Genomic DNA, 25,028 nt, shown 5'->3' on the forward strand with positions numbered 1-25,028 from the left:
CCTCCATTTTTAAAAATAAATTTTAAAGTAAGAAACTTCTAAATAAGGCCCCTGTACTTGAAATGTAATTCATGAACACTGGGATCTTTGATGATTGGAGAGAAAACATGATTTTACCTAGCAGATTTGGTTTTTTATCTCTTCTGGTAAATTAACTAGAAAGAGGAAAAAAAAAAATTATCAGGAAAATATTTGCTTGGCACTAAGTTAAAATCTGTTCTACAGCAGGGAAAAAGGTTCTCTTAAAATTTGTCAATACTGACTTTGCCTTGTGGGAGCTTGAGAATAAATAAGTTTACATTGTTTCTCCTGTGGCTCTGGTTTTAATGTTCTTTTTCAAATATTCCATTATCAAAGTGCATAATTTTAGTCCACAACATACAGTATCTAATTTGATAAGAGGCTGAGTAAATGTACATCAATACAATTTTTCTTCCTCTTTTTTGTCTCATATTGCATTGCTTTCCCCTGTGTTACTGGGGTAGACATTAACTACTAACAGTTTAAGAAATGAAGCCATGGCATTTAACATACTGATTTAGGATGCAGGTTTTAATCAGTCATTTAAGTGACCCGCATTCTCTAGTTATTACATAAAAAGAGGGACACTGATCATCTGCAAAAAACTATAATGCCCTATTTGAGTAAGTTAATGTGTCTGAATTAAGTACATGGGTATTCTCCATTGAAATTTGTAAGACTGTTGAAATCCGGAAGTGAGGCAAGTGCATAAATGAAATTGTTTTGGGCTCTCTTTGCTATTTTAACTGCTAGACATGCTGGAAAGATTTTTTTCTTGCTCTAAGAAGCCTGCAATCTGACCAACAAATGCAGGAAGAATCAAACATTGTAGGAAACAACATGAAATTGAACTTTTATTTCCGCCCTGTTACTCCCCAAATGATTCTCCTCAACAGAACTGATTAACAGCCCATATGAGCCTACAGCTGTGTGCTCTGAACAAGAACTTCCTTACCAAAGGTGTGAATGAATGGATTCAGTGCACTGGAGCTGAGCAGATGCATACGTAGGCATGCGTAAAAGGTGAGGAGGAAAAGAAACTAACAGAACTAATATTGACCTGGACATTGCTGGCAGAGTGCCCAGCAAGATCACAGATGAAAAGAGACTCAACGTAAATAAAGTCTTGAAGATGAGAAGTTTATCTTCAACACCACAGGCAGAAAAGCTAATTAAGAAATCTGGCAAGTTCGGAAGTTTCTGTTTAGACAAATCAGGGAGCTGCACAGTTTTCAGAAAGAAAGGAAGCAGGAGTTGGTTGATACTTAGATAAACTTTACAGTCATTCTACATCTAACAGTTTTACCTAAGAAAGTATGGAAATTTTCTTCTTATTCTCTCCTGGAACAATTCCTAGTCAATCAAATCAGCCTATGCAAACACACTGTAAAAAAGTCTCATTAAAGAAAGAAATATTGCACGATGCTACTTACCTGCCTGTCTACTTCTGGAAGCAAAAGCAGGAGGTATTGTTGAAAATGCTGAGGTAAAGAAGCAAAGGTGTGTTTATTTATTAAAGCCCTCAGGTTAGTGTTCACTAGAATAGATCCTGGTGTTTCTATGTCAATATCCTCAGCTTTGGTCCATTTCAAATGTCCTGGAGTAAATAAACAGAAATAACTTTAAACATAAATAAAGGAAGAGAGTAAGAACAATTCTTCTTTGTAAGTTTTTAGCTTTTATTGTATAATACAGTAAGCTCCAGAGAAATGGTATTCTGAGAAGGGTAACACAGCCTTTTCTAGGTGTCTTAACAGCTTCTTTTATATTCCCTGTATTTGTCTCTTGAGCTCTTACAGGATCCATGTTCCAGTCAACATTACAGCTGACATATTCTTACTTCCAGCTCAAGAGACCAACTCAACCCAGCAGTAGCAGAAAATTTTCCTGTCGTGTCATCACCATAATTATAAGCATCTATTTCCAAGCAAAAGGCTGCTTGATGAGGCTGATGTGAATCAATCATTACGGAGAGCTTCTCTTTTGCCGTGCTCTGCATCTGCAGTGCACTATGGCCTACGTAACTTGTCCCATAGCACCTGCTAAAAACCGCCTGTGTGAATAGATAGTGATCATATAGATGAGAATATTTAATGTGTTAAATTAGTGTCTGAAAACATGCATTTTCCAGAATTTTCATAAGAACCTATGATCTAAAATGATCAACACACAGAAGGCAGCAGCAGGAATTATCAGAGGTTTAGAAAACAGGGTCTGTGAGAAAAAATACAAACCTGGGAATGAGTAAGATAGAGACTCAGCAGAGGGAAGGGGAAATACATAAATGGCTGATGCTCAGGGGTAAAGAACAGTGTCTTCTTACTGTCCACAGTGGATAGCAAAGGTAACGAGCTTAAACTCTTGCACAGCAAGAAATATTTCTGTTACGATACTGGGAAAAGAGAGCTTTCAACCACCAAGGACAAGGAGACACTGGATTAGATCCATAGGGAGGCATTACAGTCTCACTCAGTGGAAGTCTTTAAGAATATGTTAGACAAATATCTGTCAGGAATGACAGGTGTGTAACTGATTTTGCCCTATGACTGATGAACAAGTTAGATGACCGCTGGAGGTCCCATCTTGTCTCATTTTGTTATCATTTCTAGGACAATATTTAAAATATACTTTTTAAAGCTCCTTAAAGAGCAATTACTGCTACCTGCTTCAGGGTATATACATACTGCTACAATCCTTTTTTCCTCTCAGTCTTAACATATTATGATACTCAATATGGAAATGGAAGAAGTGGGGAGTCCAGGTGGCTGGAAAAACTCAAAAGCTTCTAACCCCTCCCAGGAAACTCCTCCAGGTTTTGTTCTGTTGTACTTTCAAATATTTCAAACATGCTACAAAAGGGGTCTTAACTAAACCATACACAAACTCCAGTAGAATCTCTAAAAACGCAATTGAAAAGAATATTCCACTGCTATAAGCAATGATGGCATTTGGCATTCACATAGGACCTCTCAGCCAGGATTACAACTGACACGTTAAGAAGAATAAATATATTTTACAAATGGGGGAATTTGGGCATACTGATTATTAGGAACTTCTCAAATGCTACAAACTACTTAACAGTAACATTAATAAAAATAATGCTATTATGCTTTAGATTTCTTGGAAGGCCTATAGTGGTCTCCCCTGAAAGGCTATAACATCACCCACAAAACGTACACATGAAAAAAAATGGAGCCGATCTGTAAATTCTAAAAGCTCCCCTTCAGCCACAGCTTCCCACAAACATTCTTGCAATTTCCTTTTACTTTTCAGCAGACAATACTAACCAAATGAGACAAGGATTACTTCGCACTCAGCATAAGATAACCTTTTCCAACACATATTTCCAACATACTGTATTTCAGTACAGCAAAGACTCCATTACAAACAAACGAATGTCCTGTTATAAAGGACAATTGTATGGAAGAAGTGCTCATTTTCATGAATGCGTCACAATAAACTGTCCTCACCATCTGTGCCACCCACTAAATATAAACACAAAAAGAACACAGTCCCCAAGCGTAACACAAGTAGTATGATGCATCCAATTTTAATGCCTGTATGTATACTCTTTTCTTTAACCAATACAGAATACAGATCCCCATCTTCCAAGTGACTCCAAACTGGAGTAACATTTTCCCCAGCTAATGCTTCATATCCTATGGAAAGACATATACATAGAGATGATCAAAACTAAAACAAGATATATGACTGCAAAGTCAGTAACATCCTTCAGTGGCAGATATTTTAAGTGTGAAAAGCCCAAGACAGTATCAGAAAGTCAAACCTAATTCTGTGTGCCTGGGTCACACATTTTCTGATTTATTTGACTTGCTACCGCTTACAGGCTACTATGGAGGTTTTATCAACTTGTGGAAGAAATATGTATGCTATTCTTAGGATGATAGGCCAGTAGCTCACTGTGGATGCTCAGCATAGCCATACTTTAAAAAAACAAAATCTGTTCAGAAGAACAACAAATTCTCTCTCCTACAGCCTTCCTATGGCTAATTTAGGACCTTTACTGCAGGTCTCAAGTTTGTAATCAGATTTAGCGAAGTATTTGGGAGTAGCATGGAAAGTAGTAGTTGGAATACAAGACTATGCCACTACTGCATAGCTAATCGTAACTCTGATAGGAGTTTATGACAAAACATATGCCAATGTTTTTTATATTGTTTTCCACAGAGAAAGACATTTTGAATCCTTATATAGCTGCTACCAGAGTCTGGGGGGATCACTGCCCAGATCAGAAATATAACCTGGAAGATGAGAGAGAAACTCAGGCTTACAGCTTTGGAAAAGAAGAGATTAGTCTCCAACATAGAGAATTAACTATGAAAAGGATGGGAGCACCACGGTTCTACATCGAAGTATAAAAAAAAAATAGGAAAAGGATAGAAATCACATAGTCAGAAGAATCAGTTAACTAAAAGGGGAAAAAGTCATCATATTTAATGGAGCTCAGAAAGTCTAACAAACACAACATGCAGTGAATGTTGGGCAGATCAGCAGAGTTTCAGACAATCAATGTCTGGAACTGAATCGTGCACTATATAGGACACTGGACCTATTCTCAAAGATGGTCAACAACTGTTCTATCAGTATACCAAGAAATACTATGTCACAAGAGAAACGTTTCAGCAGGTACAAGAACAGAAACCCTTAAACCTTACACAAAGTTCCCTGCATTCCAAGTGTGGAGCCCCAGAAGGCCAGAGGATTTTTTCTGAAATCCACAAAAAATCTAATGAATTCACTCTACATTTGGTACCACTGGCCAACAGTTGATGAAATATCTGGGGATGGGGAGGAACGTGTACATCAAATTATGTATCTCAGTCTTAAATGTAGAGAAAAGTTACAGGAAATCATCTAAAATTGAACTTATTTTGCATAGCAAAAGTTGTAATACTGAAGGAGTATTTTTGGTTTTGAATAATGCCATTTGATCAACATAGAGAACTAGCTATCCATCTGAGACTGATGAATAATCTGCAGAAAGATCATATATGAAAGCAAAGCACACTTTCATGGGAGGCTGTGATAGAGTAAGGCTTGCAGGAAACAGTTCGCCAGGAACTGGCAATAGCATATTTAACAACCAACCTATGATACTTAGGAAGTAAAGCACCTTCAAGCTATTTTACAGAATCGTTATTTATAAGACTAGGACTAGGCTGGATCATTAATAACGAAGAACAATCCTACCACCACAAAGACAGAGATTAAATAATTTTTAGGATGATCCAGCCACTACAAAAAGCTTGTTTGCTAACTTTTCCAATATGGTCACATCGCAAAATACTTCTCTAAATGATTCAGCAGTCTGCTGAATGCAAAAAGTCCTTTGTAAAGATGAAGAAACAGTTATGTAATTATTCTACTTTACTTTAGCCGAGACAAGAGTCTGAGTGAATACTACATTTTCTGCTCCTTAGGGAACATTTCCAATTATATTTCCTGCAGAGCAGGAAAATCTGCCTATCACATGGAGCTACTGAGAATTTACTCTTAGCATCTCTTCAGAGAAAATTCTTCATTAATTACAGATCATCATCCATGAATCTTGATAAAAAACACAGAAAATAAAACTAGAAACTGTATCTACCACCTCAAGAGATGTAGCTTCAAAATAATTAAGGATCCAACTGAAGGAACAAATCAACCAAAGAAAGAGAATCAACCAAAAACGATATGCCAAATCTCTATATGACATGGAATAATGCAAATGAAGAAAAGAGGGTTAACTTCTAACAGGGTAGGTATGTAAGCAAATATGCTACTATCTTTGGGAATAAATGCATATTAGACTGCAAACAAATTTACCAGGAAGAAAGAATATTTGCTACACCCCACCCCCATACCCCAAAAATCATAATGCAGCAATCAGGAGCTAGTTGCTAAATGACCTCTCTGCCTGCAGTTGCTTAGGTCTGTCAAACTTTAAAAAGCAACTACAGAAAAGCATTCTGGGGGAAAAAAAATTGCCCATGGATTTTCCAGGTAGCCAGAAAGATGCCTTCTTGAGAAAGGGTCAGCTGCTGAGTTTGAAAAATGGACAGATAAACCAGAAAAATAATACTTTTAAAGAGAACACAGAGTTTAGAAAAATATCAGTATTATAATAACAAGTAAGATATTTATTTTACTCCTACTCACCTAAACCAGATTTTTTTAACCTCTTTAAGTGCTGGCTTGTTTGTTTTCCAGTTGGAGACTTTTGCCCATGTTTCATCTCTTTATCAGAACCATCTGCTTCACCATTTTTAGATTCAGATCCTTAGGAAAAAATAAAAACCCCCAAACATGATACTGATGCACTTGTACCAACAATCCTCCCAGCAGCCCCTACACTGTAAACAAAACAAAAATAGTATTTAAAAAAAAAATTGGTATCTACTTGCTGAAAGGCAATACACCTTTCTGGTCACAATACGATTCCTCATCATCAGAGGAAATGGAAGTAAAAGTTCAATAAATCAATTAAGTGCTGAAAACTAAAGTTTACTGAACACTGCAGTCAATAAAAATGTTCACTGATCTAATAAAAATAATGTTTTCCTATAACACCCAAGACATATCTTTAAAAATATTTTAACCTCAAGCTACGGGGCAGTAAAGCAATCTCAAAGCGAAAAAAGATCATTTCTTTGTGAAGAAACATTTATAGAAGAGATATGCCTGGAAATACAATTGTCTATTTGCGTTAAACATAGACATAGAAATCTCTTAAAATGAAGCAACTTAACCACCAGAACTAAAGGTTAAGGTTATGCTGCAGTGATAAGCATGGTACCAGAAGAAGAAAAGCTAACAAAAGGATCCGAGTATTGCAATGCAGAATTGAGACACAAATTCACATTCACAGAGAAGCTTGCCTTTTTTTCCCCCCTCCCCTTTTTATGGCATTGAATACCAGCATGTGGTCCTCCATTAGAGTTCCAGAGCCAAACAAAATGTTACTTTGCATTCCTTTAAAGCTGCTGCTATTACCAATCGTCATTTTACTGTGTGCCTTCAGTTCTTTATTAAAGAAAAATCTCCATCCGTGAGATACCAGATTTGATAAGGAAATAAAGACGTTAAACAAAGCCACCAAGTGGAAACATTACTTCAGCAGTTCCAAATTCTGTATGCTACACAGCTGATTCAGAGGAAGGCTCTGTGACTAGAGCTGATCTTGCAAACGGTCCTTTAGCTATTTACCTGAAGGTGAATCCGACTGCTCATCAGACACCTTTAATGGTGTCAAAACAACACGAGGAACAGTCTTGTTTACCATCATTGAGACTCCATTTCTTCTTTTCTGCTGTTGTCTTAAAGCCTACAAAAACGATAACAAAACATAAAAATGTAACAAAAAATAATGCTTATAAGTGAATTACATGAGACATTTCTCTACCATTAAACTGAATCTCTTAAAATAAGTATCATTCACATAGCTACTGACTTGCCAGACTTCACACTCGTCCCCTTTATGTCATTTTCCTTTAAAATATAAAATCAGGCTTTTGGTTATAAAGAGAAAGAAGATGCACCTTAGATCATTTTCCAATACAGTTTTGACAACAAAGAAGCACGTAACTGTTTGCTCTACCTTAACAGCACATGATAACCCATGGAATGTGAAACTAAGACTTCCAAGTAAAAAAAATGTAAAATAAATGTTTCAAAACCAGAATAAAAATATGCATGTCTGTACATCTCTCGCAGGTGCATCCTCTCCAGTATACTGCTCAGTCAATCAAGTTAACACAGAGTGTCATCAGTATGTACAGCATGTAAGGACTACAGTATTGATGCACTCACTCAGCCGTGAGTAGTGCTGCACAAAATACATGGCAGGAATCATTTATTTTTGTGAAGGGAATCAGTCCTAATCTTGGAAACCTTGCAGCACTTGGCTTCTGTCTGCTTGACTTTGGGCATTAACCTTCAGAACACGAACATGACGGTGTTCTGGCAAATCTGGGGAAAAATGATACAAGAATAAATCTCTACAAATGGGAGTGCTTTGTGTTTCATAAATGGATCGAATACAGGGTTGATAATGTAATACAAAATATTTAAGGATTAGAAATAGCAAATACCTGTCAGACTGTTTTATATGGAAAGTGATATCTGATTCAAAAGATCTTAAAACATACAAATATGAAAACTTGCCAATTAATACATTTGCAAGCATTAAAATTCTGGAATTAATCAGAATGGGCTGGGCTTAATACAGATCTCTCCTATCGTCCTGTCTATTTTTCTCCAATCTTACTGTGCACTCTCTTTTTATAACTGTGATTTGTGTTATGATCTTGGGGGGGATTTATTAAAGTAATATTATATCAACAAGGAACATACTTGATATGAATTATCCCTGTAGGTTTACGAGCATGAATGGCTGATGCCTTATAAGGTTTAAGTCTGTAACTTCAATTAATCTGTAATATCTTTCCAAAATGTTCACACAGCTAAATAAAAAAAAAAACCTCTGAAAACAAAACAGTATCACACTATTCCTCTAAATAACACACTACACAACATAAAATACACCAAGCCACACAAAAGCTATTTCATTGATTAACCCCTTTTATAGTACACTTCTTAAAAGACACATAAGCACTGTGCAATAAAAAGCAAATCAGAACACCTGAAATCAAACAAAGAGAGGAAGCTGGTCAGATCTGCACTGAACCAAAGAAGCAAGCAGAAAGCCATGAAGAACAGCCTATACTTTGCACATTTTTGAGACAGAAAATTCATACTGTTATTGAGCAAGCACAGTCACACTTGTGGACAGAAAATTCCAAAATGTTAACATTTCTCAAAAGTTCCCCAAAATTCCAAAAATGACCTTCAGTGCACAGTCCTGCCAAGCTAAGTGTCAAACCCGGTGATCCTTATTTAATAGTAATACCACTGAGACAGTAACAAATAGTCAACTAAAAATTAACTGAAGAGACAGCCAACTTCTGCGCTAACAGCATACCAATATAACCACAACCCAAACTTTGTATTGTTGTGCCCCACAGCCTGATTTGCCTGATGAAGAGCAGAGAAGGAATATCCATCCTCAGTGTCATTCTCCCTAGACAAATGAGTAAGAACCCAAACGATGCCCCATGTTCTCCTCCAGCCTCCTCCTGACCTTTCAAGACAATTTCCACCTCTACCAGGGACCACAGCCTTGTTGCCAGCATCCATAAGGAAATACCATTGTAATGATTTATACAGCCACTGTGACAAAGGTAGATTCTTTGTAAAGCCTCACAGTTAATTTTCAATGCTTCAGACTGAACTCCCACGAATGACAGAAAGTAAGCAGCAGTGTAACCTCCATCAATGATACGTAGTCAGCATTCGTACACCTTAGGTGACACATGCGCTGCTAGAGCGAGGGCAGCAGTACCCAATCTTTGTCAGGCGCACCACTTACCTTCTTTTGTGTTACAGGAAGGCCACTTGCGGACCTTAAGCACACATTTATGCAACTGATCTGGCACTTCCAAGAAGCACAGGCCACCCCGTGCTCACAGAGCACTAACACAAGACACCATGGTTCATCCCAGCACTCCCTGGACACTCAGAGCTACAAGAGCGGGGAACAGAGCTGGGAGCAGGCAAATGTTGCTACCAGAACTATTTACTTTGAGGCATAGCCCACTTCTGAGCTACAGGCTAAGCACTCCAACATGTGAGGATCAAGCACAAACCTTAAAGACACCATTTCCCTTTGATACACATTTGCTTTTCAGGGTTTCTTTTTCCCTAACATTTATTGTTTCACTGCCAGTCCCTCCCCCATCTCCTCCCATTTCACAACACAAGGAACCGATCACCATGCAGGGCCCATGGTTAAGTTTGGAAATGGGTCTGTATGGGATGACTCAAGGTGACAGTGAAGCTACACACATGTGGACACTTGAAAGACAGGTTGTAGAATGGAAGAAAAATTAAAACCATGCGGACATCAAAATCTAAGTCAAAGTTTTAACACAAAGTGCCAATGAATTACGCTGTGCCCAGAGAACAGACGAATAATCTTCACTATGCCTCTTTATCTTTTCATTTGTCAAAGGAAAGATATGAGGCAGGGGAGGAGGATAAAAAAGTATCGAGTAAATAATCTAACATTTGATTTGCAGGGTAAAGAGATGGCTGAGATTTTGCTCAGTCATCCTCTTTAGTGTGACATACTATTCCCAGCTAATCACAACAATTTTGTATTAAATTCTCCTTTGAATTTAAAGCTGCAGGGTCTGAAATTTTGGATAGACAAGTCTTTGCAAGACAACACTAGGAGCAACCCAGCAGAGGGAGAAAGTACCGACTGATGCCTAGTTACTAGTAAAGCCGAACACCAGAAGGAGTTAAGTATAAACCAAGGATACCCTGTGCAGTCTCTGCTGAGGACGAATATATAACTTCTCTACACTTAGCCTGAGGGATATTAATTTTAGGATACAAGACTACTGTAGGATAAGAATCTTGTATCCCAAGATTAATTCTACTTAGCTGGGAAGTCAATGGGATTAGTCAAAGTGAAACATACACCAAACACTTCGCTTTATTGAGCTTTTAGTGCACCAAGCTAATTTAGTGCTTTCCTAATCACCACGACCAAATAAATCTCTAGTTTTGGCTCTTCTGGTGAAGGGAATAAGCACAAAGTAGATGAGTCAAATTTGTAACTAGCACTGAAGACAAGGAGAAATTTTGTAACTTCTTCCAAAGAAAAATGGTTCCAGATCTCACTGTAGATACAGAAACAGTAACTAACACAAACTACATTGGCATCTTTTACCAACACAGCCTTTTGCATCTCATCCATATTTAGAGATACATAACCTCCTAGCTGGGCTTCCTACAGATCTGCAAGAAAGAGCCAATGATTCTGCCAAATGACAAGTTGTCATTTTTACTATGGAAAGTAACAGAGAAACACATACAGCACATATGATAGCTTACATAAAGTATATTTTTCTTTAATGAGACTCTGTGTTTACATTTCAACTGTATTCAATCACTTTGTGCTAAATGCTTGAGTTAAAAAAGCTGCAAGTTGTAAATTCCTAGAACTGATCACTGTTGAAGTATTCTGTAAAACATTACTACCATCCTATCTGTACAGCACATAAATAAAAAAGGAGAGAAAGAAAATGAAAGTTCATGTGGCATACAAGTTAAACATTAAAAGCTCTCTTAAAATCACCACCAAAATACAGTACTTACATTCAGCCTTTCACAAGCAGATTTGCAAAGGACATCTGTGAATCTCTCGCACATAATGAGTATGGAGAATTCCCATTCATAAAAATGAACCTGTGACCATCTGTTGAATAACACTGCCACGGTCATTATACAGGGCTTGGCATAATTAATTTGTTTAATGAAATTATTTTTATTGCCAAAATCTTTAAGTAACCTATCAATCCATTTTCATCCAAAGAACTCAAAATAATATAAAAAGATGAGTATTAAGAAAACACAAACTCTGAAGATAGATGGCAAAAGAAAAACACCATGCAATTAACAGTGATATTCTAATTCCAAGCAGTTTTTTATAAAGAGGTGACAAGAGCAAGTCTCCTTCTCTTTTTCGGGGCGTTTATGCCCTTGCTGGAGTATAGCAGTGTGTTGGAGGTTTCATGAATGCCATTATCTGTTCTTAAGAATAATCATTTCATATTTAGTTGATCTTAACACAGGAAAGACTTCTTCACCCATGTGACAAAATGGTTGACTCTCTTCAGTAAAAACTAATAAAGTCGTCTTTGAAGTAGGAATGAAAGGAAACAATATAAACTAAAAGGTAACTGAAGAGAGGGGAAAAATACATCCCCAAAAGAGCACCAGAAGCAAAATGTCAAGCTCTATGCTCTGATTTTACTGCTGCTCAGGAAATTTTATTATTTTTCTTTCCCACATTTTTCAACTCAGAATGAAAAAATGCAGCATACAGATAAACCATTAATGCAGAAAACCACTTTCATTTGAGCTTAAATGCATGACATGCTGAGAATGTTAAAAATTAAGTTATTAAAAACAAAGATATGTAACACTCGGTTGCATTAAGCAACATTGTCCCAGATTTCTATTTGTTCCATAAATGTCAAGTCTACATTCTGAAACTTGTATCATGAAACATAGCCTTTGAAATTTCACACATTATGGATCAGAACTGTAAAGCTATGGAATTCTTCTGCTCTGCCATGTGAAAAACACAAACTATGATACACTGAGAAAAGTCTATTGCACAAAATAAATAACAACTCTACATCATGGCCATGGCTCCCACATTGGCAAAGATGAAACAGATTTATAGTTTATCACTGATTCACTTAACACCACCATAAAATTCAGTCTTTGTCCTCTCTCTCATCCTTATTTTGTTAGTAAAACTAAGACAGCCTTTAATTCCCATGTCTCTATTAAATTAAAATTTCTCAGTGGCAACCTGTTTCATGGATACACAGAGCAGTTAAAATAAAAGAGTAAGCACCACAAATCATGAAGAATAAACACATTGTTATTGTCAGGACGCCACTACTTCTTATATTAAACATACATTAAAAGTATTCAGTCATAAGCATGCAAACATAAGATTAAATAAATAATAAAGATGTCTTATGGAAACAGCTACAAAGTACAAAGTGCCATTTCCAAAGCATAGAGCAAATTAATTTACTTCCAACCAGACCTGTATACCAAACATAACAGTATTGGTGCCAAGTGTACACAACTGATCATTTGGAGATGAAGAGTAGTGGTAGAACACCAGGCTGGAAGTTTGGAGACCTAGGGTTTATTTTCAAACTCTGCTAATAACTTCTCAAATAAACATCTATTCTTGTCCCATGCCATCCTTCTACCCTGTGACACTTATATCTGTATTTGGAACAAAAATAATTTCTTGCTGCATATTTGTTCTTTAGGTCTCAGTAGTGGCCAGGGTCTTTCTGTACAACTACAGTATACATTAACAACTGAACATTTATCTGTATATTAACCAATATTGAACTAAAGTGCTTGGACATTCATGGTGCAGAGACAGAGAGATGTGTGTATTTATGTCCGTGTCTGCACACCTGCAGGCCAGCACTACCTTCTATAGGATTACAATAATGCATTCACAGCTACAGTTGCTGCAGATCACGATAGACTGCAAAGTAAACATTTTTGTTGCTTTCCCAACCACGGAAACAAGAGAAGGACAAAAACCCACGTGATGTGTTCAACGTCTGTTCTGACTTGCATTTGAATGGGAATGATGATGGCACGTGCATCGACTCAGTGACACTTTTTTCCAAAGAGAAGAGTGTTGGGGTTTTTTTTAGTTTTTTGTGTAGTATTAAACTAATAACATCTACCAGTTGAAAAGTGCTTTATGGGGAAATCTGTTTCTTGGCACAACAAAGCACATATAGGTAAGGAAACAGTTTGTAGAAAGCAGAAATAAAGATAGTAATGTCAATACAAAATCTTAAAACAGTAATCAACATTTTACATTAGGTCAAATTTGCAACATACTCTTTGTCAGCATTTTGTAGGAGGCTTCCTAGAGCTCTGAAGAGTTATGAGCTGTTCCAGCTCCTGTCTTTCCCTGAAAAGGCCAACCATTTCTAGGATGCACTTCAAAATCAAGACATGATTCATTTTCATGTGCGTATAATTTCATGTTATAAACTATTCAAATCAAAAGCTGTTCTTTTGATATGGCCCAGAAGAAGATATTCACTTAGACACCCACTGCCACTATATGGAAAAATCATGTAACATCATTGGAAAAGCTTGACTGGGACTCTCATCTCCAGCAATGATATTTGTCATTAATACAGTAGCAATGACCAATCCATCTTAAATAGTTCCCCAGGTTACTTAAAGAAAAACATTATCAGACAAGTGCAATGCTTAGAACTAGGCAACTATCATCAGCTTGATTATCTGAGACTTGAGACAGCAACTGCATCTACAGAACAGAATGAAGAGAGTGCTTTGACCTATACTTGGGAAGGAGATTCCAATACATAGCAGTGGTAGATTTAACCAAAGGTAATGTTCATGCCAGGACATATTTTAAGTGAGGGACACTGTTCTACAGTGAGGTAGAGGGGCAACTACACTTCAACACAGTACTGTTCTAAAGTTGCTTTAAAATTCTTCTTAGTTATTTCTCAGAGTAAGAAATTCTGGAAAATACATTTATTAAAACAGAAAACATGCAGGAGCGCTGCAAAAAGCATGCTATGCAAACAACCCCAGAGGAAAAACAAACAAGCAGAATGCCCCACCAACTGGGAGCTAGTTATTACAAAGCAGTACAAAAAGAACACAGGGATTGTGTGGATTCCTGTCCCTTTCTTTCCATCACAGGTAAGGGCTGAGGACCATGGGGATGACCCAGAAGAAAGTCTCATAAACATTGTCTTGCGTCTTACCAAAGCACTGTGTTGAGCAGCTGGTACATGCTGCCCATGCATAGGGACCTTTAGAGGGACATACCGTGCAGCCTGCCTTCGGGCAATGCATGTACTCCCTGAAGAGCTCCTGCTGGAACTCTTGCTCTTCCAGCTTCTTTTCCCCATTATGCAGTCTCCCTGCCATAGCTTCTCTGTCCTCTTCCCTAGACTTGTCTTGGCAATCAGAAAATCAGTTTAGTTTATCATCTTCGAACTTCCATGTTCCTGAATGCATTTTGTAAATTCCACTGTCCCTTCCCATGTCTCTCTAGAAGTCAAAAAGCAACATGTTTTCCTTGTTTTCCATTTGTTGACAGGAAAATTTGTCAAGAATCATCACTTATGTGGCCAGACTTCTGATCAAATGCTTCAGCTAGGGAGCCAGAATTCTCCAACTGTGGCCTTGGTAAATTTGTAGCATCTGAAATGAAACATAGGAAAATGGTTAACAGAGACACTGAGAAACTGCAGCAAACTCTCTATACCAAGGAATTCAGTACAAAAAATACCTCTCAGTTCACAGTCGATTTTCAGAGCTTTTCAGGAAGACACCCTGTGCTCAAATTCTAAGTGATAAGGACATAATCATAATGATCTCCTCTGTCAAGTTTGTTTCTTTGGGGGCGAGGAAGGGAACGGAGGGCAGGCAAATATATCAGGCTTATATCAGAACATGTCAGTGACTAGTTGCTCAAATGAGTCAAAGGATAGACACCACAGACAGATTCATACTGGATTACTTTCTACGGACAGCAAAATGTTTCAAGATAACCTGCATCTGGCTGTAGTCAAGGAACGAAGTCCTAACAGAATGAGTGCGGAGGGAGCAAGACTGGTGAGTTTGCTCTTATTCTTCTCTCAAAGCAAGATAAGCAGTGTGCATGAGCTGAAGACAGGAAAGCAAATCCACACCAGCATCAAGGGAGATCAGGATTCTACCTTCAGTGCCAACCTAGGCACTTGGACACCTATGTCCTTAAAAAACAAACACACAAAGAAATCTTGATAAACTAGTCCTGTAAATTTGGGTAAATCAGGGCTAAATTACACTGTTCACCATTCTGCTCTGAAATTTAGTCTTTTGTTGCTTCAGGTTTGTACATTGGTTTCTGATAATAATTACAGTTGTGCTAGAAAAGTCAGCCTGAAATGTTATCTGGAGCTGTACAGGTCTAACGTCCTATAATTCAGAAGCAACACATGAGCCAAACCGTAACTTCCCCATAGCTCTCTTACTGCTTGGGGCCTGACAGCATCCACTGGAAAAACAGGGGTGTGGAGTTGCCACTTCTACTATAAGAACAGATCATATGGATGGGTGCCTTCCTTCTCCATAAAAAACTGCATCTACCCACTTTATGAATAAAATAGTGGCACATATATGAACCCAGCCACCAAGCATGCAGACAAAGCCCAAAGTTAAGAAAAACAAAACAAACCACGGCAGTAACATACCTTGTGTAGATTCCCTTATTTCCTGAGCTTCTCTCCTCCCAAACCCACTTGGCTGCTGTCTCTGGAGTTTCTGTCTCTACAAAGAGATCTGGATGCCCAGCACAGTCTCAGACATGTCCTGGTCTGTATTCAGATCCTGAGTCTGAATGGAGTATCCTTCTCTTCTCCCAACAGAAAATTTATGGGTACCCTTCTTGGTGCTGATTCCAAAGTGCCAAAAGTGAGGCAGGATTTTCTTCCATGTCTGGGAGGTCTACTATCATCCCAGACATCGTTATAGTGCATCTTCAAGTTCTTTATCCTCTCTTGGTACTGCCCCAGGAAACAACTGGTACACTGATGGACAAGGTGCTCTTATACTTGGCTATCAGAGTCCAACAGACACTAATACCACCTCAATGTCCTTGATATTCACACAAGCTCAGTGTTACCTATGTGAGGCCAGTTTGCAGGTATGATCGTTTCTTCTGAGAAATGTTCCAAGAACATCTTGATAGATACAGACAAATATGTACATAGCGAAGACTTGCAAAAAAGTATCACCTCAAGTCAATGGAACAGAAACTGGACCAGAGAGGAGCATGGTAGATACTATGCCATGACTTGATGTCCGTACTTGACTTAGCCTTGTCCAGAGCAAGAATAATTCACACAGTAGTGTGACCATGTACCACTGCTAGCAGATGCAGATGTAGTTCAGTACTCTCCCAGGAAGAGGTCCTTACATGGGTCTGCATGCCAAAACTCTCGAGTGTGAAAATGAGGTAAATCAGTATGGAACTGATCAGTACTGATAGGAAATCAGCGTGTGACAGCATGCCATAAACCTTCTTTTCAAAGGTACTAGGTCAGCAACAGCTGGGCACACATACCCAAGTACTTCCAACAGCAAAAGGGAAACAGAAATCTGTAAAATCTGCCATCAGAAAGCCAAGTACAAAAGGCATCTCTACACCATAGACTCTTTTGTCTAAACCCTCGTGAATGGGAACTATTTTGTTGGACATTACACTGAGATACTATACAAGAGCAAAACTGAAACTCCCTCAAAAACAAAAAAGAAGCATGAAACACACTCAGTGGTAAAACACTCAAAACCTTTCTCCCAACAAGGACGCTATGGAAGGTGGTGAAGCTAGAAAGTTTCCAGACCAAAATGGCAGCCCAGCCTTTGAAAGGTGAGGAGATAAGGTCTGAACTGTGACACAGACCTTGTGAGAGTCCACTGCAACTGCAAACCTCATTAGCCTCTGCAAAGTACCCCAGATCCACTACTACCTGAGAGAAATCAAGACCAAGAGCCAGGGCTCAGAAAATGCCCTGTCCTCCAAGCTCCTAGCATAGCTCAAGAAATGCAGTGTTGTGACTGATTTGATTCATGAGAATATCCTAAAATGCAGGCTGTTACAAGGAAATGTGAGATTGTTCTTTGCAATCTAAACCCAGGAATATACCTCTAGAATTCATTAAAAATCAAATCATATGTAAATCCAGCATATAATATTTTAAAGAGAATTACATATGACTAGAGTGGTTAATAAGTAGATAAGGCCAGGTTGGATGGGGCTTTGAGCAACCTGGTCTAGTGGAAGGTGTCCCTGCCCATGGCACGGGGGTTGGAACTAGATGATCTTTAAGGTCCCTTCCAACCCAAACCATTCTACGATTCTAAGATAAACAGTGGAGAAAATCTTCTAATTCTAGCTCAGCTCTTGAAGCAGTACTGCACATTATCAACTTGCCTCTCACTTTAATTTTAATGGATTACAAAACATACACACAAAATCAAGTTAATGTGAAGAACCCACTGTTTTTAAATAAATTGAGTAGGAAACTGTTTGAAAGACTATCTTTTAGGTTTTCATTCTGTGAAGACTGTTTAGTAATAGAAAAAAAGCAAGAGCTAGGGAAGATCTCATTACAACATATATACAGTATATATATGTTTATATAGTATAAGCACTTGCTGAGAGCATGATGATGGCTCATCTTCTGTTACTTTAGCATGGAACCAGTAAGTTAGTATCAGTTGGAGGAGCATTGTATACAACTGTCTAAAGTTTCTTGGGTATGCAAAGGTACTGCAGGTTCTTCTTTGTACAAATTTTAGATATTATGTATCCATAAAAGCAACAGAAAGATTGGAAAGTGAAAGAATAAATTTCCAACAGCAATTTTATAAATAAAATCACTGTTAAAGTTTATTCATCTCTGCTACAATATCAAATTAAATCAAATCTGCAGTGTGTATATGGCAGTAGCCAACACCTTTAATTTTAGAGAAAACAAAGCAAAAATCCTCTACTATTCAACAATACAAATGTCCATTTGTCTAATACTGTACATAGAGAAAACATTTTACCGATAGCTGTAATAATACTCTCAAGTACAGGATCTAATTACCATCAACTTAATTAAAACTAATTTCTTTTTATTGATTACTTAACTTTCTGATGTTACTCTAACCCTACTGCCTTAGGGAATGTTTTCAAAGATTTCCATCAATGTTAAGACTTTTTATATTAATTAAGCTATTCTGATTAGTTTGCCCTTTTAAAAATTATTCTCAATGCTATACATCTGCTAAGTGACAAATGGTAGAGTTTAAACAGTTATACAAGTTCAAACATTTGTAGCTTTGCTCTTTTTTTCCCTTCCTTCCCCTTTGCCCGCTCCCTCCACCCCTAAGAAAGTTCACATATTGCAAAAGATCTGTATAGAAGAGTTTCCAAAAAGTGTGTCTTTTTCACAACTATCCACACAGTTAGTGAGCTGCTTTGTGCCCACTGCTCAATCTTCCTGACCAAACAGATGTGAGACTCCAATCTAACAATCCTTTCCAGTCCTCAAAGCCTCTAAGTACAAGATAACTTTACGTGAATGATAAAAGTCTATTAATTTTAGTGGATTTAAACTAAAATCACATGAAAAACTAAGCACAAATACTTAAGTGTTTCGAGGAGATGCAGACAAGCTTTGCTTAACTTAAGCCTAAAACAACAACTTGGCAATAAACTACCCCATGAAATACTCAACCTCCGTTAACCATAACTAAGAGAGCAGTTATGAGAAAAATTAAAACAACATAACCTCATTATGCTAACACTTTAGAAAAGTTGTAGTTCATTTTTTATAGTCTTTACAAGACTAAAACAATTCCTACATACTCAAAATTGAGAAGAAACAATGATAATTTTTTTGGAAATATAACTTTTTTAGTTTTGTTTTTTCATTTACCTGGCTGTAAGCTGAACTAATTTAGCACTGTTGGAAAATAATTTTCACATTGTTATGCTTTCAGTTAATATCTGACTTTCAATAATCAGCTACTTTTGCCAAGCTTTACTACTTATCATGCAACCTAAATCATCCAAACCATAAGTTATTCAAAAAACAAAAACTACCCCACTTTTATACACTCTAGTGTACACTCAAATACAGTATGAAAGAAAAATTACTTAACAGACCATAAAGAAAAACTGAACAGCAAGTATACCCAGATTCTTACCTATCTGCAGAACTTCCTTCAAAATCTTTTTTTTTACTTTAAGCTTCATATAAAATTTCCAACACAAATGCTTACATAGGAAAAGCAGAGATGTGATAATATAAACAATTCTGCTTACTTGAAAAGCACTTAAAAAACCATCAAACTCACAATAAATAGCAGGACTGCACCATCGGTAAAAAAAAGAAGAAAAAAAACCCAGCAATACACCACTAAACAAAGCACTAAAAATCCTCAGAAATGCCTTGAAATTCTGCTGAGATCTTATTCGTATCAGACTGACAAACATGCTAAAGGGAAGCCAATCGATTATCAGTCAATACAAGCTTACCTGCTTAAGTGCTTTCTTTGTGTGCTGCTGGAAGGAAGATACTAGCTTGCTTTGCACCGGTGCATTAGTAAGGCTCGAATCACGATTGGAAGACATTTCTTCAGATGTCTGCTTTGGGCAAACTTTATAAAAAGAAAAAAAAAATCAGAATACTGTTATGGGGGTTATCTTCCCTATATCTTGGAAAGTCCTGAGGACAGAAAAAAAAAAAGGCAAGTGCCTGGAAAACAAAAAGCTCGCTCTAAGAAATTCAACTAATCTTGAGGTCCAGATGAGCTGAAAATCCAGCCATATTCTACATAAATGCATCGCTTCACAAATATTTGTACCTCATCATATCCTTTCTATGCAGTTCTGGAGGCCTGGCATATTTTGCCTTTCAGGTCCTGAAAGGTAACTGAAATAGTTTAACTACGGTTTTCACACAGAAGGTAGACAAAAATTATCTTCCTCACCAAGACAGTTTTAATGGATTATTATGTGTCTAAACATGTATTTATAGAAGAGATCCTGATGACCCTGTGTTCTAGAAATATTTATAAATATGTAACTTCATGCCAGATTGTAATGGCTTCTTAGGAGCCAGACTCATCCATTTTATATGTACTTCTTGGTAAAGCTAAGAACACACACTTTCCTGTTTAACGGGTAGACTGGAATAATCTGCAAAGAATAATTCTGGTCTCTCAGGTAATACACACTGCTACTTGTCAGCCTTCTAAATAATACATGTTTTAATGAAGAAATACTACAGTACTTGCATTAAACAGCCTCTTGAATACATGTTGTGTGAGACAGAAAAAGGCTCCTGGTTAAAAATAAAAGGAAATATGATTACTTGTCTTAAAAAACTAGCTTTATTAAACAGATATGAAAGCTGTGAAAATAGCTGGAGGATCCTATTAGTCTTGGTAGTCAGCAAGCTTGACTAAACGGGCTGTAAAAACCTTTCCACTCTTAATGACTTGCATTACTATTACTCTCACTAGTGTCCTAAGACAGCCTAGCTAAAACAGCATTAGCATGGATCCAGAAATTAAGCAGCTTTTTTTCCATTCTCATCTGCTGACTCAATTCAAGTCTGTCTTCCAGAGCTGCTCAAAGCTGGTTTGCGTGTTGACATACCTTCTTTATAAGGCTCTGCAGCTGTATATGGTTTTCCAAGATTTGCCATACTTTGCACACCTACCAGAATAGTTTGAAGACACTCAAAGCAGCTGCAGAGACAAATGCTACAAATAATTTTAGCCCAATGTTTCTGTTTGCCTACGGTTTTCTCCTCCCATCCTTCAGTGGGATGAGCAGACACCTGAAGTAGCATTCTAACTCCCTTGCTTTTAGCAAAGTTTCATAGAAGAAATATTGTAATGATTTTTTCTTTGTGTTTGTAAGAAAAAAGATAGAATAGAGACAATTTAGTTATCAATAATTAATGGCCAACATAAGATGCATGTGAAATTAAACATTTGTTTTCACACTGAAAGAAAAAATAATTAATACTTACCTCACAAACAGAGAATACACTCTGTTTTATGGCACTGGCATTATATCAAGATAATTTTCATATTAGATTAAAAATTTTCATTAGCAGATAAGACAAATCTTATTTTTATCACAAGATTTATAACTGATATTTGTCACTTTTTTCCCTTATACTTGAAGGATTTGTCAAAATATACAAAGAAGCTGCAACACAAAACAGGTTCTGAGTTTACAGCATCAGCCGGTGTATTGGGTCTGGCTGAGACGGAGTTAATTTTCCCCACAGCAGCCCTCATAGTGCTGTGCTTTGTACTGGTAGCTGGAAAGGTGTTGATAACAAACCAGTGTTTTGGCTACTGCTGAGCAGTGCCAGCACAGCATCAAGGCTGTCTCTGCAACACTCCCCCCCCTCACCAGTAGGCTGGGGGTGGGCAAGGTCTTGGGAGGGGACATAGCCAGGACAGCTGACCCAAATGATATTCCATACCATATGATGTCTGCTCAGCAATAAAAGCTAAGAGAAAGGAGGTGGGGGGGGGAGGGTGGGGTGGCATTCGTTATTTATGACGTTTGTCTTCCGGAGCAACCGCTATGCCTACTGAAGCCCTACTTCCCGGGAAGTGGCTGGACATTGCCTGCCGATGGGAAGTAGAGAATAAATCTCATTTTTCTTTGCTTCCGCGTGCGGCCTTTGCTTTTGCTTTATTAAACGGTGTTTATCTTGACCCATGAGGTTTTTTTCCATCTTATTTTCTTCCCTCCCTGTCCTGCTGAGGAGGGGAGTGACAGAGCAGCTTGGTGGGCACCTGGCGTCCAGCCAAGGTCAACACACCACAGTCCTTTTTGGCGCCCAGCATGGGGCATGAGGAATTCGAGATAAGGAAAGTAATTGGGTGAGGTAATGGGCAAAACGTGGACTGAATGATGTTAGAGAGCGGAATGATCGTGGGGAATTTCAGTTGTTGTAATTGTGGTGAAGGGACGAGGGGTGGATTATGTGTGTAAATTGTCCACTTTCGTTTGGTGTTGTGATGATGTTATTTTGATTTTGGTGTGGGGAATTCTTTATTGTTGATACGAGTGAAGTTTGTGAAGATTGTGTGATGAATGTGGATTTTAATGATAATTCTTAAATATGTGATTCACAGAGGCGAGGGGTGGAATCTATTGGGTTTGCATGGCAAGGTTTTGGTAGTGGGGGGACTACAGGGGTGGCTTCTGTGAGAAGCTGCTAGAAGCTTCCCCTATGTCCGATAGAGCCAATGCCAGCCAGCTCCAAGACAGACCTGCCGCTGGCCAAGGCCGAGCACATCAGTGACGGTGGTGGCGCCTCTGGGATAACATATTTAAGAAGGGGGGAAAAAAACTACTGTGGAACAACAGCGGGAGAGAAGAGTGAGAATATGTGAGAGCAACAACTCTGCAGACACCAAGGTCAGTGAAGAAAGAGGGGGAGGAGGTGCTCCAGGCGCCAGAGCAGAGATTCCCCTGCAGCCCGTGGGGAAGACCATGGTGAGGCAGGCTGTCCCCCTGCAGCCCATGGAGGTCCACGGTGGAGCAGATATCCACCTGCAGCCCATGGAGGACCCCACATGGAGCAGGTGGATGCCCAAAGGAGGCTGTGACCTCATCGGAAGCAGGACCTGTGGAGCTGTGGAGAGAGGAGCCCATGGTGGAGCAGGTTTGCTGGCAGGACTTGTGACCCCATGGGGGACCCACGCTGGAGCAGTCTGTTCCTGAAGGACTGCAGCCTGTGGGAAGGACTCATGTTGGAGCAGTTCGTGAAGGACTGTCTCCTGTGGGAGGGACCCCACGCTGGAGCAGGGGAAGAGTGTGAGGAGTCCTCCCCCTGAGGAGGAAGGAGTGTATGTGTGATGAACTGACCGCAATCCCCATTCCCCATCTACTGCTTGTGGGGAGGAGGCAGAGAAAATCGGAAGTGAAGCTAAGCCTGAGAGGAAGGGAGGGGTGGGGGGAAAGTGTTTTAAGATATAGTTTTATTTCTCATTATCCTACTCTGATTTGATTGGTACTAAATTAAACTAATTTCCCCAAGTCAAGTCTGTTTTGCCTATGACAACTGGAGAGTGATCTCTCCCTGTCCTTATCTCAACACACGAGCCTTTTGTTGTATTTTCTCTCCCCTGTGCAGTTGAGGAGGGGGAGTGATAAAAGCGGCTTTGGTGGGCACCTGGTGTCCAGCTAGGGCCAACCCACCACAGTCCTTTTTGGCACCCAACATGGGGCTCGAACCCACAACCCTGGGATTACAAGGGTCCAATACCCTACCAACTGAGCTAGCACACTTTGTGGCTCCTTTTCTAATAGTAAGCTTTGCTCATCATGTGAAAAAAGATTGATTCAACTTGAAGGAGCAGCAAAGTGTCAGCAGAAAGCAAACAATAGCTGGTTTATATAATCTAAAACACTGCAATAGCTAAGCTCCTGAGACAAAGAACACCTACACCAAAATAAAACCCTGACATTTCAAATTACCCAGCTTTTGTCTTTTCTTTCAAAGAGAATTTTTTTACTGTTTTCTGGCAAAGTCTGAGAGTCAAAGAACTGAAGAAAAAAAACCAGAAATAGTGTGAGCACACAAACCCCAGAGTTAAGGAGAGAAGAACAGAACAAATTTAAAAATGCCTAAAGAATGGAAACTGTTATATACTTAACCGTCCCTCCTAAGAGAGGATACAACAAGACCTGTCATGAAAAACCTATTCCTGTTCCCCAGGATGACTGCAACTCCTATTACCTTCTTGTTCAAATGGGAAATTCTGATTTTCATTACTCTGATCTACGACATTATCCAAGAGTGTCCCCTGTTTATTTTGGTGATAAAGTTCATCCTAGTGAGGTTTGGCAACACTAACTGATGATGCTCAACACTGCAACCGTTAACATCGAAGTCATGATACAGCACAGGAATAAAAATAAACATAGCTCTATATTAACTTTGTGCTTTCATTCATTTTTCTATTAACAATAAACCCTGAAATTGTGACAGGGTCTATGAGAAGCCATACTTCTTATTTCTATCATTACTTCAATTTTACATAAAAATATTATCAGTGTATTGGTTTCTTTTGCTTCTGTTTCTTTAAAGCTTTGACAACAAAGTTCAACCAAGGAACAGGGATTGTTCTAATGGGTGAAGCAACTGGAACTGAAACACACAGAAACAATAAATTGCTGTAATTCCATCGCTGTAATCTCTTCTGCAGGTACAGGAGGAATACCTCACTATAGGCTGGTTTGGTTTCGTGCAACCCAAACCTAGTTCCTTCAGAGTTTTGAAAAACAAACTTTTTCCTGTAGTCTATGATTAAAGAAATAGATATGTAAGGCTGAAATCCGGTGCTTAAAAATTTTAAAATTACATGGTGATTAGAGAAAGTCAACTTCATTCATTAACAACAAATGATACTTCTTTTCTAAGATATATTTTGTACATTATAAATATTTTCCTTCATATATCTAGTAGCTTAAAATAGTAAGAAGCTATTTTAAATATTGTTTTCCATGTTTTAGTTAAATTTCCATTTCCACTGAAACCACCTCGATACAAATCATGGCTATAAACCTAACGATCTAGTAAATAAGAGACATCATTGCCTATTTTCCAAAAGTAGAAGATACAAACATTAAAAATCTAAATACATCATGTTAATTTATAAAATTGCTTAATAACTTATACAGTCTATTCACTTTATTAGCAAAAAATAATACTAAAATTGATATACGGGCTTTATTTAGAGCATAATCAAGATACTAA

The 25,028-nt window shown here is 38.2% G+C and overlaps 1 protein-coding gene across 1 annotated transcript in view; it reads right to left on the reverse strand.

Annotated features, from left to right (window-relative positions):
* Positions 1–25,028, reverse strand: part of ASXL3 (ASXL transcriptional regulator 3) — a 130,361-nt gene that overhangs the window by 39,618 nt on the left and 65,715 nt on the right. Inside the window, exons 5-8 of the mRNA XM_050915748.1 lie at positions 19,769–19,890; positions 7,231–7,348; positions 6,184–6,303; positions 1,455–1,618 (exon numbers count right to left, since the gene is read on the reverse strand). Of these exons, the coding sequence (XP_050771705.1) occupies positions 1,455–1,618; positions 6,184–6,303; positions 7,231–7,348; positions 19,769–19,890 (524 nt within the window). The remainder of the gene's footprint in view (positions 1–1,454; positions 1,619–6,183; positions 6,304–7,230; positions 7,349–19,768; positions 19,891–25,028) is intronic.

The sequence above is a fragment of the Gymnogyps californianus genome, chromosome 2 (genome assembly GCF_018139145.2).
Source record: "Gymnogyps californianus isolate 813 chromosome 2, ASM1813914v2, whole genome shotgun sequence".
NCBI lineage: Eukaryota > Metazoa > Chordata > Aves > Accipitriformes > Cathartidae > Gymnogyps > Gymnogyps californianus.